This window comes from Salmo salar, chromosome ssa19, assembly GCF_905237065.1.
Source record: "Salmo salar chromosome ssa19, Ssal_v3.1, whole genome shotgun sequence".
In the NCBI taxonomy this organism is placed as follows: domain Eukaryota; kingdom Metazoa; phylum Chordata; class Actinopteri; order Salmoniformes; family Salmonidae; genus Salmo; species Salmo salar.
The window spans coordinates 54,188,732-54,204,218 of record NC_059460.1 but is presented as its reverse complement, the minus strand read 5'-3'; the positions used below and the strand labels follow the sequence as shown (position 1 = coordinate 54,204,218).

General features: G+C 38.2%; 1 protein-coding gene across 1 annotated transcript in view; it reads left to right on the top strand.

Annotated features, from left to right (window-relative positions):
* LOC106579324 (vesicle-fusing ATPase) overlaps nucleotides 1-15,487 on the top strand; it is a 55,123-nt gene that overhangs the window by 12,689 nt on the left and 26,947 nt on the right. The window contains exons 2-4 of the mRNA XM_014159144.2: nucleotides 6,765-6,850; nucleotides 7,608-7,707; nucleotides 9,386-9,425. Of these exons, the coding sequence (XP_014014619.1) occupies nucleotides 6,765-6,850; nucleotides 7,608-7,707; nucleotides 9,386-9,425 (226 nt within the window). The remainder of the gene's footprint in view (nucleotides 1-6,764; nucleotides 6,851-7,607; nucleotides 7,708-9,385; nucleotides 9,426-15,487) is intronic.

Below are 15,487 nucleotides of genomic sequence, written 5' to 3'. Positions count from 1 at the left end.
CAGGGAATCACTATTTATAGGCTTCCCCTTTTTAGGCTCTTTAATTACTGTTTGTAAAAGTAGAAGTGGTGTGTTATTTGGGAGGAAGGGAAGTCTTTATTGTGGGCTATCAGATTCTCCTGCTCTCAATTTGATTTAGGCCTAGCCTATCCTATATTTTGAGCTCAAGAAAACAGTTGTGAAATGTGCACAGCGTATTGCTTGTACTGTTACCTGCCACAGGGCCAAAACCGAGGAGAAGTTGAGCCTCGGGCTTCAACTCTCTTAGATGTTGCGCAAATTGACCCACTATGCTGTTTACTTTCTGCATCTACGTCATATCGCTGAGTCTACCTTTAATTTTTTGGATTTTCATCTGTTAAACTGTTTACCAATATTTTCAAGAACAGTCTACGAATTCCTCCAATTCGATCAATCCAGTCTGTACAGCCACATTGTGAAATGCTTCCCTCCCTCTCCTGGGGATAAATATGAATGGATAGCCTATAGCAGGAATAGCTTTTCCGTCCTATCAAATTAGCTTGGAGTGGAGTGACAAGGCCATTCACAGCCTGTGCTAATAGATTAAATTGACCCACTAAAACTATTTGAAAACAAGCCGTGCATCAGTTGACAATCTACACAGGTATGCAGGGCAGTGAACCGGTTTCCCACATGTAGACGTGTGTAATATGTTTGCGTAATAGACTCCTCACATTACAATGTTGAGGATATTCTGAATTAGAGCAGCTTGTTAGCCCTACAATCCATTCAAATAGCTATGCTCATTAAAAGGCCATGATCCATGTGATAACATTTGGGTCTTTCTATAAACTAAGGTACCAGATAGGATTTTCTACACTGGACAACTTTTTACAGCTGTTAAGTCGTTTATAATAATCTGCCTATGTTTTTCATGTCGTTACATTAAGGTATAAGGGGGAATCATAGCTAGTTTCAATACAATTCACCAGTCGATTTAAAAAAATGAATGTTTAACCCTTTATCGTGGTTGGTGTCTTGAAGGACTTGTCCAAATTCGTGTGACATAAAACATTACTTTACTGTGATTGCATTTATGGCAGTGTAAGTTGTCATATCATATATTAAGCATTAATCAGTTAAATTAGACATTGAACTTGGATCCTGTAAGAATCGTGGATCTAGCTGTCGGACAGTTTTTTGTATAGAGATCTCAGAAATGCAGTGTAACATTTCGTGTCTCCTTATGTTACAGGGTGAAAACAGTTTATGGGAACACAAATCCCAAATATGCAGTTTATACTGGTTATATTAGTTTATACTGGATTAAGCAAAATCAAATGTCTACATTTTTTTAGTACGATGATAATTTCTTTCAAACGGTACAAAACATACAAATGACAGCATGCAGACGACAACACAAACATCAACGATCTGCCCAGACCCACCTGCTCACACCCCCATCTCCAGCGTCTGTATCACTTTCCGACAGATTCAAACTGCACCATTTTGTTTCTGTCTATCATCCACACACTTTCAACATTTGGTTAATAAAGCATTTGACCTTTCCATTGTGTTAATGATGGAGGATTGGTTGATTTCCAGTTAAGTATTTGTTTTTTTTCAAGAGTATTCATGAGAAAAGTATCATCCAACCCATCGGGTATCTCACTGCACCCTCATCTGCCATGTCTAGAAATATGCAGACGGGCGGATTAAAAGTACATTTTTAATGAAAAGACAGCCAACTTTCTAACTCTGCCCATAACTTTTGGGCTTTATAGCATTCCCAGAAGGCTTATTGAGTCATTGTTGGTTTTACACTTAAGACTCTTGTATAATACATTCGATATATTAGTTTATACTGGATTAAGCAAACATTTTCATTAAATGTAATTTCATTAGTTATGCTCCTTCATTCCCTCCATTTTATACCAATATCAGTTATTTTTAAGTCTTGGTTCCAATAGTTTTTTCCCCCCCTAAGAGACTGTCAGACAGGCTCTGTGCAAGGTTTTCTATATATTACCTATCTTCTGAATATCCTCAAATGGAATGCTTCTTACTGAAGGAGTCACCTTACCTTGATACTTCAAATCTAAATCGATACTGTAGTTAACATGGTTCTAAAATAATTATGCATAATACTTGTTGGATGTGTATTTGGTGTCCAGCTCATTAGTTGAGCCATGATATTTTCACACATCATCTGATCCAGAAAGGAATTTTCCAAATGACAGTCAAGTGATGAACAGCTGTTGTGATAGTGCATGCATTCAACAACAGCCCAGGTCCTGGAAAAAAAGGTGTTTGAGTGGAACGTCCAGAGTATTTTGCTGTCTCATTCATTACACCGGTAAAGACCGTTGTGCCTCTATCTCTATTGAATTGATGTTGATCATCTGTTGTCTGCTTGATTTAAAGCAGGGTCTCATCAGTTTAATAGAGAAAGCATAAAGGTAATGAGTTCATACTTTTATATGTTTTTGTGCCTTGGAAGTCGACAGTGCACAATTGTGTAGGATAGACTATTGCGTGACACCAGTGGCGATTTTAGCATGTTTATCTTAGTGGGGTAAACTCGACCAACATTTTTTGTTGCATGTCAGCAAAGCCACTACACAGCTTTGTGTTATTTTATTTGGCCTATGTGGTCTAAAAAGGAAGGAAAATACAATCACGAGGATCCACTTTTATAGACAATATACTGACAAAGACAGAGCATTGCACAAAAAAAAACAACCCTCGCAATATCAACTGGAATTACATGGGTCTATTACTGAACTTTTTGTTGAAAATAAATATTTGAATGGGAAGCATGGTTACAGACCCAACAACATTATATAGTATCCCCTCCTCATGGTTACAGACCCAACAACATTATATAGTATCCCCTCCTCATGGTTACAGACCCAACAACATTATATAGTATCCCCTCCTCATGGTTACAGACCCAACAACATTATATAGTATCCCCTCCTCATGGTTACAGACCCAACAACATTATATAGTATCCCCTCATGGTTACAGACCCAACAACATTATATAGTATCCCTCCTCATGGTTACAGACCCAACAACATTATATAGTATCCCCTCATGGTTACAGACCCAACAACATTATATAGTATCCCCTCCTCGTGAAGAAAAACACATGAGCTAATTATAATACACAAAGTAAGCAAAACAATGAAATCATTCCAACATTGCCTAAAATTATGAAGATACTTTTGTATATATAGTGTATGTGGACACCCCTTCAAATGAGTGGATTAGGCTATTTCAGCCACACCCATTCCTCACAGTTGTATAACATTGAACACACAGCCATGCAATCTCCATAGACAAATATTGGCAGTAGAATGGCTTTACTGAAGAGATCATTGACTTTCAACGTGGCACTGTCGTAGGATGCCACCTTTCCAACAAGTCAGTTCGTCAAATTTCTCTCCTGCTAGAGCTGCCCCGGTCTGTTGTGCTGTTATTGTGAAGTGGAAACGTCTAGGAGCAACGAAAGCTCAGCCGCGTAGTGCCAACTTCATAGTGCCAACTGTACATTTTGGTGGAGGAGGAATAATGGTCTGGGGCAGTTTTTCATGGTTCGGGCTAGGCCCCTTAGTTCCAGTTAACGCTACAGCATACAATGACGTTCTAGACGATTCTGTGCTTACAACTTTGTGGCAACAGTTTGGGGAAGCCCGTTTCCTGTTTCAGCATGACAATGCACTTGTGCACAGAGCGAGGTCTATACAGAAATGGTTTGTCGAGATCGGTGTGGAAGAACTTGACTGGCCTACACAGAGCCCTAACCTCGACCCCATTGAACACCTTTGGGATGAATTGGAATGCCAACTGCGAGCCAGGCATAGTTGCCGAACATCAGTGCCCAACCTCACTAATGCTCTTGTGGCTGAATGGAAGCAAGTCCCTGCAGCAATGTTCCAACATCTAGTAGAAAGCCTTCCCAGAAGAGTGGAGGCTGTTATAGCAGCAAAGGGCGGACCAACTCATTAATGCCCATGATTTTGGAATGAGGTGTTCGACGAGCAGGTGTCCATACTTTTGGTCATGTAGTGTCCTAATGAGATAAACCTACAATATAAGCAATAAAACAATTGAGATGTACAAACTATGGCATAATGAGCGAGTAGCCGATTCAGCACTTTTGAAATGTACAGAGACACAATTCAGAACATGGGCCTTTGTTACAGTATTCTCCCAGTACACCAAGTCAGAACCGTAGGATAAATAACATGGTCCTATAAGCAGACAATGAAAGCTCTTACAATATTCAATGATAATATTTCTCTAAAGCAGGCTATATATAGGCTACATGTGCACCACCAAGTCAGAACAGTAGGCGAAGTTATGAGGGGGAGAGGGACCAAATTCTTAAGGTGAGACACATGGACTACTAACAGCTTACTACACAACATACACTTAGTATTACTTTTTAGCTACAGTATACATATCTCCCTGGCATAGTACATCATTTATGCAGCAGTAAACAAGACATGATCTCACTTGAACGTGGTGCGGTGGTCCTTATGGGCGAACTTTCATCAAACTTTGTCATCAAAGTCTGGCAGTCTCTGGATTTATGGTGCTTTCAAGACGTCAATGATCTTCAGGTCGGAGCTCTAGAAAGAGGCCACAGTTCCCGTCTTGGAATTGCGAGCTGGATGACCGTTCAAAACATATTTTCCCAGTCCAAGCTATTTTTCCCCCCGAATTCACAGTTGTTTTGAACGCGGCAGAACTCATGCTGGATTGACAGCATGGCCAATGTATTCAACATATTCTTCCCCATAGTGTTGTGTGTGAATGTTTATCCTTTTAAGCTTGTAAAAGAGACCCTGACAGATGTTTTAAATCTTTAAACCCAGACTTGGACCGCACACCCTCTCCACCAAATAGCAGGCAGGGGAAGCAAAATAGTGATTGCTTTGCGACACTTGCAGTTAGCCATTGACTCCTTCCAAACGACTCATTGTTGAATTTGCGATTTCCGAGTTGTGTAATGTTTATGTCCAATGGCTGATGAGCACCGATACGTTTTATCTATAGTTTCTCTTCATATGACAAGGATTGAAAAGGATTTGTCAGTAGATTTTTTTTTACTTGATTCATGATGATAACTGCTAGCTTGATAGCTAAGATTGTGAAAGTGTGATGTTGACGTGATCACTCCAGTCAAAGCTACAGGAGATATAACGTGATTTGTCCAATGACCTTGAGCCTTCTTGGAAGGGCACTTCTAATGTAAATCTATGGCAGCACCTAAGGGGGTTTGAACTGCATAGCTCTCCCTGTAGATTCGCCGGTGACCTAATGTCACCATGAGTGACAACTCTGAGACAATCTAGTTTACCCTCTGTATTTTCGCTGACTGCCCCTCCACTACAGAAAGCACTGAGCTAGGCTAAAACAGCCGCATTTGGAGCCGCTTTTCTTATCTTTATTAACTTAAGGAAAATGTTTTAGTTTTTTTCATTGTTTGCAAACTGATATGTGACATGAATTAATGCCAAAATAACATGCTCTGAATGACAGTGCGCAACACCCAACGCTATTCCTATTCATTATTCTGTATATAATGACAACAAATTACATAGCCCAGTGGGCTTAATCACAACATGATCTGGTAATGAAATAACATGACAAATACATTTTGTTTTCAATGTTAGCCCTGCAGTTTTAAACAGTACAAGGGTCTTGAAGTAGCCTACTTCAACTTGAATTTGGAGTACTGGAATATCCTAGTTTGAAAATCAGAAATTTCCTCAATTTGGTGCATGAAAAGTTATTGTAATTATTGTAGCCAGTTTATAAGTTCTCCTGCTCCCTTTATAATTATCCGTTATTTCATTTTTGATCATTTTTTTGTGAGATATGTGGCCACTTTCGTTTGTTTCCCACCGCTTCAATTGAAGGGTGTTGCGGTAAAACCACGTGCGGTTCTTAGACGCGGACGTCGACATCTGATGTTGGCTTGGACTTGGCTTTCCATACAAATCCTCCCAGTAAAAAAAGGAACCTGGTTTTTGGGAACTTTCTCAGGATAAAAACAGCGATAGTGAGATGAATTCAATCGCTACTCATGGATTTATTATGAGTGCCTGTGTCGACCACACAGGCTACAGATAAATTGTCATGCATGCATCCAATCTATATAGTCAGGCAATGTCCACATTATTCAATAAAAAAAAAAGTAATAATAATTTCAATATTAATGCATTCGAAGGGTGTAAAAAATGCTTTATTCTTAGTGATAATGGCCTACTTTTAAAAAAAAAACTTTTTGCATGCATTTTTGGGAGGAGGGAGGGTTCTATATTAGGCCCTGTATGTAGAATTATATACATTATACAATTGTATAACATTGAGGTCCTTGAAAATTACAATTCAGCGTTCGAAAAAGTCCCTGAAAGTCCTTGAATTTGACTTGCCGATGTCTACCCTGCTCAAAGGATCTATAGTTCTAGGCCTATGTTGTTGTATAGGTGGCGTTATGGGCCAATTTGCATATATTGACTTTTATTCCTCTAAGTAAACACTTGGAACTGCATGAAAATCCTTTTTATTTTTTGTTTCAAACATTTTGAAATGTTGCTCCCAATGTCACACATTGGCCCCATTCTTTATAGAAAGACCCGTTTACATCAGTACAGATGATAGGCTGTGATCTTGTAAGGATTCACAGCCAAGGGAAGAGGTCTTCTCATTACAGCATATACATGTGTGTCATTGGGTCATGTGTCCCTTTGTGAAGGTTATTGAGCCTCCTTTTCTTCTCATTTCCAGACTCTGCAAGCTGGGCGATGTCCAACAGATGAACTGTCACTGACCAACTGCGCAGTCGTGAGTGAGAAGGAGTCACAGTTTGAACAGTAAGGTTTTAGTGTGTGTGTGTATGTGTGTGTGGGTTTTGATCCCCAGCCCTGAAGTGCCTCTGTTAAATCAAAGGCCAGTGTGTGGGTAGTGGCAGGTCACATCACTGGGGCTCAGCTCTCTAGCCACGGTGCCAAAAAAGCCTCAGGGCCATCATACTCTCTATGACTGCTCTGATTTCCTTTTCTATCATGTCACTAAATAATGCCGCCCTCGTCTCGGTCTTCTCATTTCTGGCCTCGAACATGTCCCTCTGGGGCAGGCGTGGGACTCAACAAAGCTCTCTCACCTGGTGAAATAAGTAACCCATCCTGTTTTCAGCATTTTACTTTCCCTGTATGATCAAAACTTGTTTTCTCTTGTCTCTCTGCAGCAGACGTATAGTCAGCAATGTGTTTGGAACTTGAAATTGAAATAAAATTGCAGTATCCAATCGCTATACATATCGTATCGTTAGGTCCCTGGCAATTCCCAGCACTAGTTCACTCCAGGGTTCTGATGTCTGTTAGGCCTGTATACTGTATTATAGCCAAGCTAAATATGTACACTACCGTTCAAAAGTTTGGGACGGTAGTATATATAAAACTTTTGAACGGTAGTATATGTCTTTAACACTCAGAACAACATGACCTAGAATATTTCAAGGAGAATGTAAAGACCCTCTTAAATCTCTCTCTCTCTCTCAATAGAATGCGTGCTATCCATGTAAACATGCATATTCTAGTACTCTGTATGATATTCTTCTCCTCTACGCAGTCATGTGACGGTGAGAACCACGCCGACCCACAAGTTTGTGTTCACAGTGAAGACCCACCAGAGTGTGGTCCCAGGAACCATCGCCTTCAGTCTTCCCCAGGTAGGAGCCACCATCATGGCCTTCATAAATAGGCTACACACTGTGTTTAAACCTATCCTTGCTTGAATGTCTTGTGTAAAATGTCTTGTAACAGTAAACGGACTAGAAGTCTAACCCACATCTTTAGGTCGTTTATAAATAAAGCCATTATTTAATCAATGAGGATGAAGTGGGTTTCTACAAGTGCAGATCCGGAATTATTTTGTGGATGTAACTGATGCCATCTGAGCGTCATACTTCAGCAGAGGCTGTACTGTGCTCTAGCTGTCTGACTTCTATGACCTGTCTGTCTGTGTGCTCCTCCTCTCTCGGTCTGTTGTCTTTCTATCATGTATGTCACTGCTTTTGACCTTTGACCTTGCCTGACTCTGCCTGCTCTTTCTCCATCTTTAAACTCTGCAGCCACAGCAGCACACAGGTACTGCGGTAACGTCCTCACCCCGGTCTTATTTTACAACTAGATTGGAGTGTAAACGGAAGAAACATTTGAAGGTGTAGCGATGCACTACACCATAACTCTTCATTGGACATTTGTCAACGGCCTAATGTGCCATACATCAGCCAAGAGGTTAGGCCTAAGTCATGTAAAGCATTTCACTACACTTGCATTAACATCTGCTAACCATGTGTATGTGACCAATAAAATTGTATTTGATAAAGTAAAGCTCCATACATCAGCCAAGAGCGTAGGCCTAAGTCATGTAAAGTAGGTGACACATCAGTTCACGATCAGTCAAAAACCTGTTTCCTGGTCCTGATGGTTTTTGACCGTTGTGTGACTGATGTTCTTCTTGAAAGATGAAATAGGTTGTAAAATAAGACTATGCTTGAGAGGAACGTTACACCACTGTTTTTGGCAGAACACCCTGTTTATTAGTGTTGTTATGTTGGAGATGTACTGTCGTCCACATATGTAAGAATGTATTTTTCCTGGGCCTGTTTGTACCTTGTTGCTGAGTAACTGGATGCCATAAATCAGGGTGGAGGGGTGACTTATTTTGGGAGGGAAAAAAAACACTCCAGGCCATTACTTTTGAATGTCTAAAAATAGAAAGTATGTAGAAATTATAATGGACCTATATATTTTCAAATAACTGCCCTTTTTCTGGCCCGCAAAATGATATTGACAAACATATCTGTAAAAAAAAAATCTGTGGGCACTCCGTTGAATTTTGAATTTCCATTGTGGCTCTCGAGCCAAAAAGTTTGCCCACCCCTGCCATAAATATATTTATATATATTTATATATATTTATATATATTTATTTATATTTATTTCTATTATATATATATATATATATATATATATATATATATTTATATATATATATATTTATTTATATATATAAATATATATATATTTATATATATAAATATATATATATTTATTTATATATTTATTTATATATATATTTATTTATATATATTTATTTATATATATATATATATATATATATATTTATTTATTTATTTATAAATACATATATTTATAAATAAATAAATATATATATATGTATTTATATATTTATATTTATATATATAAATATATTTATATTTATATATATAAATATATTTATTTATATATTTATTTATTTATATTTATATATATATAAATATATATATAAATAAAGGAAATGTGTGAACTGTACACTGATTAGGATAAATTACTTGTTTTTCAGAGAAAATGGGCAGGCATCTCCATTGGTCAGGATGTGGAAGGTAAGAGTAAAACATGATGATATTGAACTGTGAGGTGATTGTGTGCGAGTGCAGGAAGGTACTTTCGGCTTCAAGCAGCCTCTTTAACCTGTTGGGGCTACAGGTTAGCAATGAACCCCGAGTCGGGATTGCTAACAAGGCTGGAAATTCAAAACATCAAAAATCTAATAATTTCAATTTCTCAAACAATCAACTATTTTACACAATTTAAAAGATAAACATCTCCTTAATCTAACCACATTGTTCGATTTTCAAAGAGGCTTTACGGCAAAAGCATAAAGTTAGATTATGTTAGGACAGTACATAGCCACAAAAGTACAAACATCCATATTCAATTCAAGGTCAGGCATCACCAAAAGCAGAAACCAGCAAGAATTATGCACTAACCTTTGTCAATCTCCATCAGATGACACTCCTAGGACATTATGTTATACAATACATGCATTTTTTTGTTCCATCAAGTTCATATTTATATCCAAAAACAGCATTTTACAGTAGCGTGAAATTCAGATTTTTTTCTTCTCTGAAATGCTTCCGGTGAACATAACAAAATTACTATTCGAAAACATTGGTAAATTATAATATTGTCATTCAAAGAATAATATATTATCATCTCGTAATTGCTACCGAATGGCCAGATCTCAAAATAACTTTACTGGGAAATCACATTTTGCAATAAACGGGGTGCTATGCTAAGAACAATAAGCTATGCTATACAGTTAGCATCATCTAATATCGATAATAACATTGTAAATATCCCCTTACCTTTGATTATCTCCATCAGAAGGCACTGCCAGGAATCGCAGGTCCAGAACAAATGTGGTTTCTTTTGACAAAGTTCATAATTTATGTCCAAATAACACCAAGTAGTTAGCGTTCATTATGCTCCCACAAAACGTGGTGGGGGGGTGTAAAATCACGCCGAAAAGCAAAAAAAACCTAGTAAATAATCTATTTACGTTCGTTCAAACATGTCAAACGTTGTTTAGCATTAATCTTTTGGTCCATTTTTAACGTTAAACTTCAGTAATATTTTCACACAACCTATCCTATGTCTAGATAAACAATTATGACAAACTCACGCTTCTCAGATTTATGCGCAGGCGCAAAAAAATGAAGTGCAACTTCCTTGCATTCTAATTTGCTCTCTGTTTATCATAGACGCTTCAAACAACTTTATAAAGATCGTTGACATCTAGTGGAAGCCGTAGGAGTTGCGAAATGAATCCTTTCTCACTATGGTATCTATAAAACAATGACACTAAATAGTACAGTCACAAAATTATTTTTTAAATCTATTTTTCACAGGTTTTTGCCTGCAATATGAGTTTTGTTATACTTACAGACACCATTCAAACTGTTTTAGAAAATTCAGAGTGTTTTCTATCCGAATGTGTTAATAATATGCATATCCTAGCTTCTGAGTTGGTGTAGGAGGCAGTTAAAAATGGGCACATATTTCTTTCAAAATTTCTCAATACTGCCCCCGAGCCCCAACAGGTTTTAAGGCAATTGATTACCATTGTATTACTACTCTCCTATTGTTAGCCACCAGATGGTTAGCTCTGGTCCATAGCCACAATAACCACTCAGTCTCAACAATAACAACATCCTTCTCTAGCAAAAACCCTGCAACCTAATCATATTTCACTCTAATGGTTATAGATGTTTATTCTATGTCCTTTGCTGCAGTGATAGAGCTTCCAGTTGATTGCAATACACTGAGTGTAAAAAACATTAGGAACACCTGCCCATTCCATGACATAGACTGATCAGGTGAAAGCTATGATCCCTTATTGATGTCATTTGTTAAATCCACTTCAATCAGGGTAGATGAAGGGGAGGAGACAGGTTTAAGAAGGATTTTTAAGCCTTGAGACAATTGAGACATGGATTGTGTATTTGTGCCATTGAGGGTGAATGGGAAAGACAAAATATTTAAGTGTCTTTGAACGGGGTATGGTAGTAGATGTAAGGCGTACCGGTTTGTGTCAAGAAGTGCAACGCTGCTGGGTTTTTAACGCTCAACCGTTTCCCGTGTGTATCAAGAATGGTCCATCACCCAAAGGACATCCAGCCAACTTGACACAACTGTGGGAAGCACTGGAGTCAACATGAGCCAGCATCCCTGTGGAATGCTTTCGACACCTTGTAGAGTCCATGCTTTGATGAATTGAGGCTGTTCTGAGGGCAAAAGGGGGGGTGCAACTCAATATTAGGAAGGCGTTCTTTTTCTTTAATATATGTCTTTTTATTCATTATTTATAATTTATGTATTTTATAGAATTCAGATCCCTTGACTTGTTCCATATTTTGTTACGTTACAGCCTTATTCTAAAATGTATTAAATAGCTTTTTCCCCTCAATCTACACACAATACCCCATAATGACAAAGCAAAAAAAAATAAAGTTTTATTTTTGCTAATTTATATATTAAAAAAAACGTAAATATCACATTTACATAAGTATTCAGATGCTCAGTACTTTGAAGTACCTTTACTCAGTACTTTGTTGAAGTACCTTTGGCAGTGATTATAGTATCGAGTCTTCTTTGGTATGACGCTACAAGCTTGGCACACCTGCATTTGGGGAGTTTCTCCCATTCTTCTCTGCAGATCCTCTCAAGCTCTGTCAGGTTGGAAGGGGAGCGCTGCTGCACAGCTATTTTCAGGTCCCTCCATAGATATTTGATCGGGTTCAATTCCGGGCTCTGGCTGGGTCTCTTAAGGATGTTCAGAGACTTGTCCTGAAGCTACTCCTGCACTGTCTTGGCTGTGTGCTTAGGGTCGTTGTCCTGTTGGAAGGTGAACCTTCGCCCCAGTCTGAGGTCCTGAGCACTCTGGTGTAGGTTTTCTTCAAGGATCTCTCCTGTACTTTGCTCTGTTCATCTTTCCCTCGATCCTGACTAGTCTCCCAGTTACTGACGCTGAAAAACATCCACACAGCATAATGCTACCACCACCATGCTTCACCGTATGGATGGTGCCAAGTTTCTTCCAGACGTGACGCTTGGCATTCAGACCAAAAAGTTACATCTTGGTTTCAACAGACCAGAGAATCTTGTTTCTCATGGTCTGAGAGTATTTGGGTGCCTTTTGTCAAACTCCAAGTGGGCTGTCATGTGCCTTTTACTGAGGAGTGGCTTCCGTCTGGCCACTCTACCATAAAGGCCTGATTGGGGGAGTGTTGCAGAGATGGTTGTCCTTCTAGAAGGTTCTCCCATCTCCACAGAGGAACTCTGGAGCTCTGTCAGAGTGACCATCGGGTTCTTGGTCACCTCCCTGACCAAGGCCCTTCTCCCCCAATTGCTCAGTTTGGCTGGACGGCCAGCTCTAAGAAGAGTCTTGGTGATCCCAAACTTTTTCCATTTAAGAATGATAGAGGTCACTCTGTTCTTGGGGACCTTCAATGCTGCATAAATGTTTTGGTACCCTTACCCAGATCTGTGCACTGACACAATCCTGTCTCGGAGCTCTACGGACAATTCCTTCGACCTCATGACTTGGTTTTTGCTCTGACATGCACTGTCAACTGTTGGACCTTATATAGACAGGTGAATGCCTTTCTAGTAGAGGTCGACCGATTATGATTTTTCAACGTCGATGCCGATTATTGGGGGATCAAAAAGCCGATACCGATTAATCGGCCGATTTATTATTATGTTTTTTTATATACGTATATATATATATATATATATATATATATATATATATATATACACACACACACACACACAGACAGCTCTGAAGTGACAACGATACTGAAGAGTCTGCTTAGGAGACAAATACTCTCAACTGTTTGAATAATAAAAATTGAGTTTAAGTTACCTGTGATGAGTGCTGAAAACAAAAACTGTAACTTCTATATGCAGGAAATCCTATTTTAATAATGGGCATGGTAAGAATTGACTACCAAAGTGTGAGTCACAATTCCCATGACACCTAGCAAAATCTGAAAAGCGGTTCCTTCATTTATTCCATAGGATATTTTTAGATTAATTTAAAATAAGGTCTGTGTTTGGTTTAGGCTTACACCACCTTGCCAATTTTATAACTGTGTAGATATCCATAGGATATAACTCTGATCAATATAAGCGAAGATAACATTTTTTGTAGAGTGGATTTATGAAAATATGTTGCCAAACGTTACCTAGTGAGATTTACACGGGTATCAAAATGCCGAGGCGGTTTAAGCACAAAACACAGATCTTATTTGAAGTAGATCAAGAGATTCTCTATGGAAGACATGAACTGTAAAATAACGAAGGAACCCCTTTCAAGCTCAGCCGCAAGTTATTAACAGGAATTATGACGCGTCGACTATTTCTCTCTAAACCATATACCTTTGACTATTACGAGCCTGCTGCTGCCTACCACCGCTCAGTCAGACTGCTCTATCAAATATCAAATCATAGACTTAACTATAATAAACCTTAGGTCATTAATATGGTCAAATCCGGAAACTATCATCTCGAAAACATTATTCTTTCAGTGACATACGGAACTGTTCCGTATTTTATCTAACGGGTGGCATCCATAAGTCTAAATATTCCTGTTACATCGCACAACCTACAATGTTATTTCATAGTTCCGTAAAATTCTGGCAAATTAGTTCGCAACGAGCCAGAATCTGTATACCCTGATTCTGCGTGCAACGAACGCAAGAGAACGGACACAATTTCACCTGGTTAATATTGCCTGTTAAGCTGGATTTCTTTTAGCTAAATATGCAGGTTTAAAAATATATACTTCTGTGTATTGATTTTAAGAAAGGCATTGATGTTTATGGTTAGGTACAGTCGTGCAACAAATTCGCTTTTGTTAAATCATCCCCGTTTGGCGAAGTTGGCTGTCTTTGTTAGGAAGGAATAGTCTTTACAGTTCGCAACAAGCCAGGCGGCCCAAACTGCTGCATATACCCTGACTCTGTTTGCAAGATAAGTGACACAATTTTCCCTAGTTAAAAGAAATTCATGTTAGCAGGCAATATTAACTAAATATGCAGGTTTAAAAATATATACTTGTGTATTGATTTTAAAAGAAAGACATTGATGTTTATGGTTAGGTACATGTCGGAGCAAAGACAGTCCTTTTTCACGAATGCGCACCACATCGATTATATGCAAAGCAGGACAGGCTAGATAAACTAGTAATATCATCAACCATGTGTAATTAACTAGTGTTTATGATTGATTGATTGTTTTTTTACAAGTTTAATGCTAGCTAGCAACTTACCTTGGCAACGTAAAGCAGGTGGTTAGAGCGTTGGGCTAGTTAACGTAAGGTTGCGTCCCCAAGCTGACAAGGTAAAAATCTGTCGTTCTGCCCCTGAACAAGGCAGTTAACCCACCGTTCCTAGGCCGTCATTGAAAATAAGAATGTGTTCTTAACTGACTTGCCTAGTTAAATAAAGGTTTGACATTTTTTTTATTTTAAAATTGGCAAATCGGTGGCCAAAAATACCGATTACCAATTGTTATGAAAACTTGAAATCGGCCCTAATTAATCGGTCGACCTCTACTTTCTAGATCATGTCCAATCAATTGAATTTACATCAGGTGGTCTCTAAGTTGTAGAAACATCTCAAGGATGATCAACGGAAACAGGATGCACCTGAGCTCAATTTCGAGTCTCATAGCAAAGGGTCTGAATACTTATTTAAATAAGGTATTTCTGTTTTTATTTTTTAATACATTTGCTAACATTTCTAAAACACAATTTTTACATTGTCATTATGGGTTATTGTGTGTAGATTGCTGAGGATTTTTATTTTATTTAATCCATTTTAGAATAAGGCTGTAACTTAAGAAAATGTGCAAAATCTCACTAATATACACTACCGGTCAAAAGTTTTGGAACACCTACTCAGGGTTTTTCTTTATTTTTACTATTTTCTACATTGTAGAATAATAGTGAAGACATGAAAACTATGAAATAACACATGGAATCATGTAGTAACCAAAAAAGTGTTAAACAAATCAAAATATATTTTATTTTTGAGATTCTTCAAATAGCCACCCTTTGCCTTGATGACAGCTTTGCACACTCTTGCCATTCTTCCAA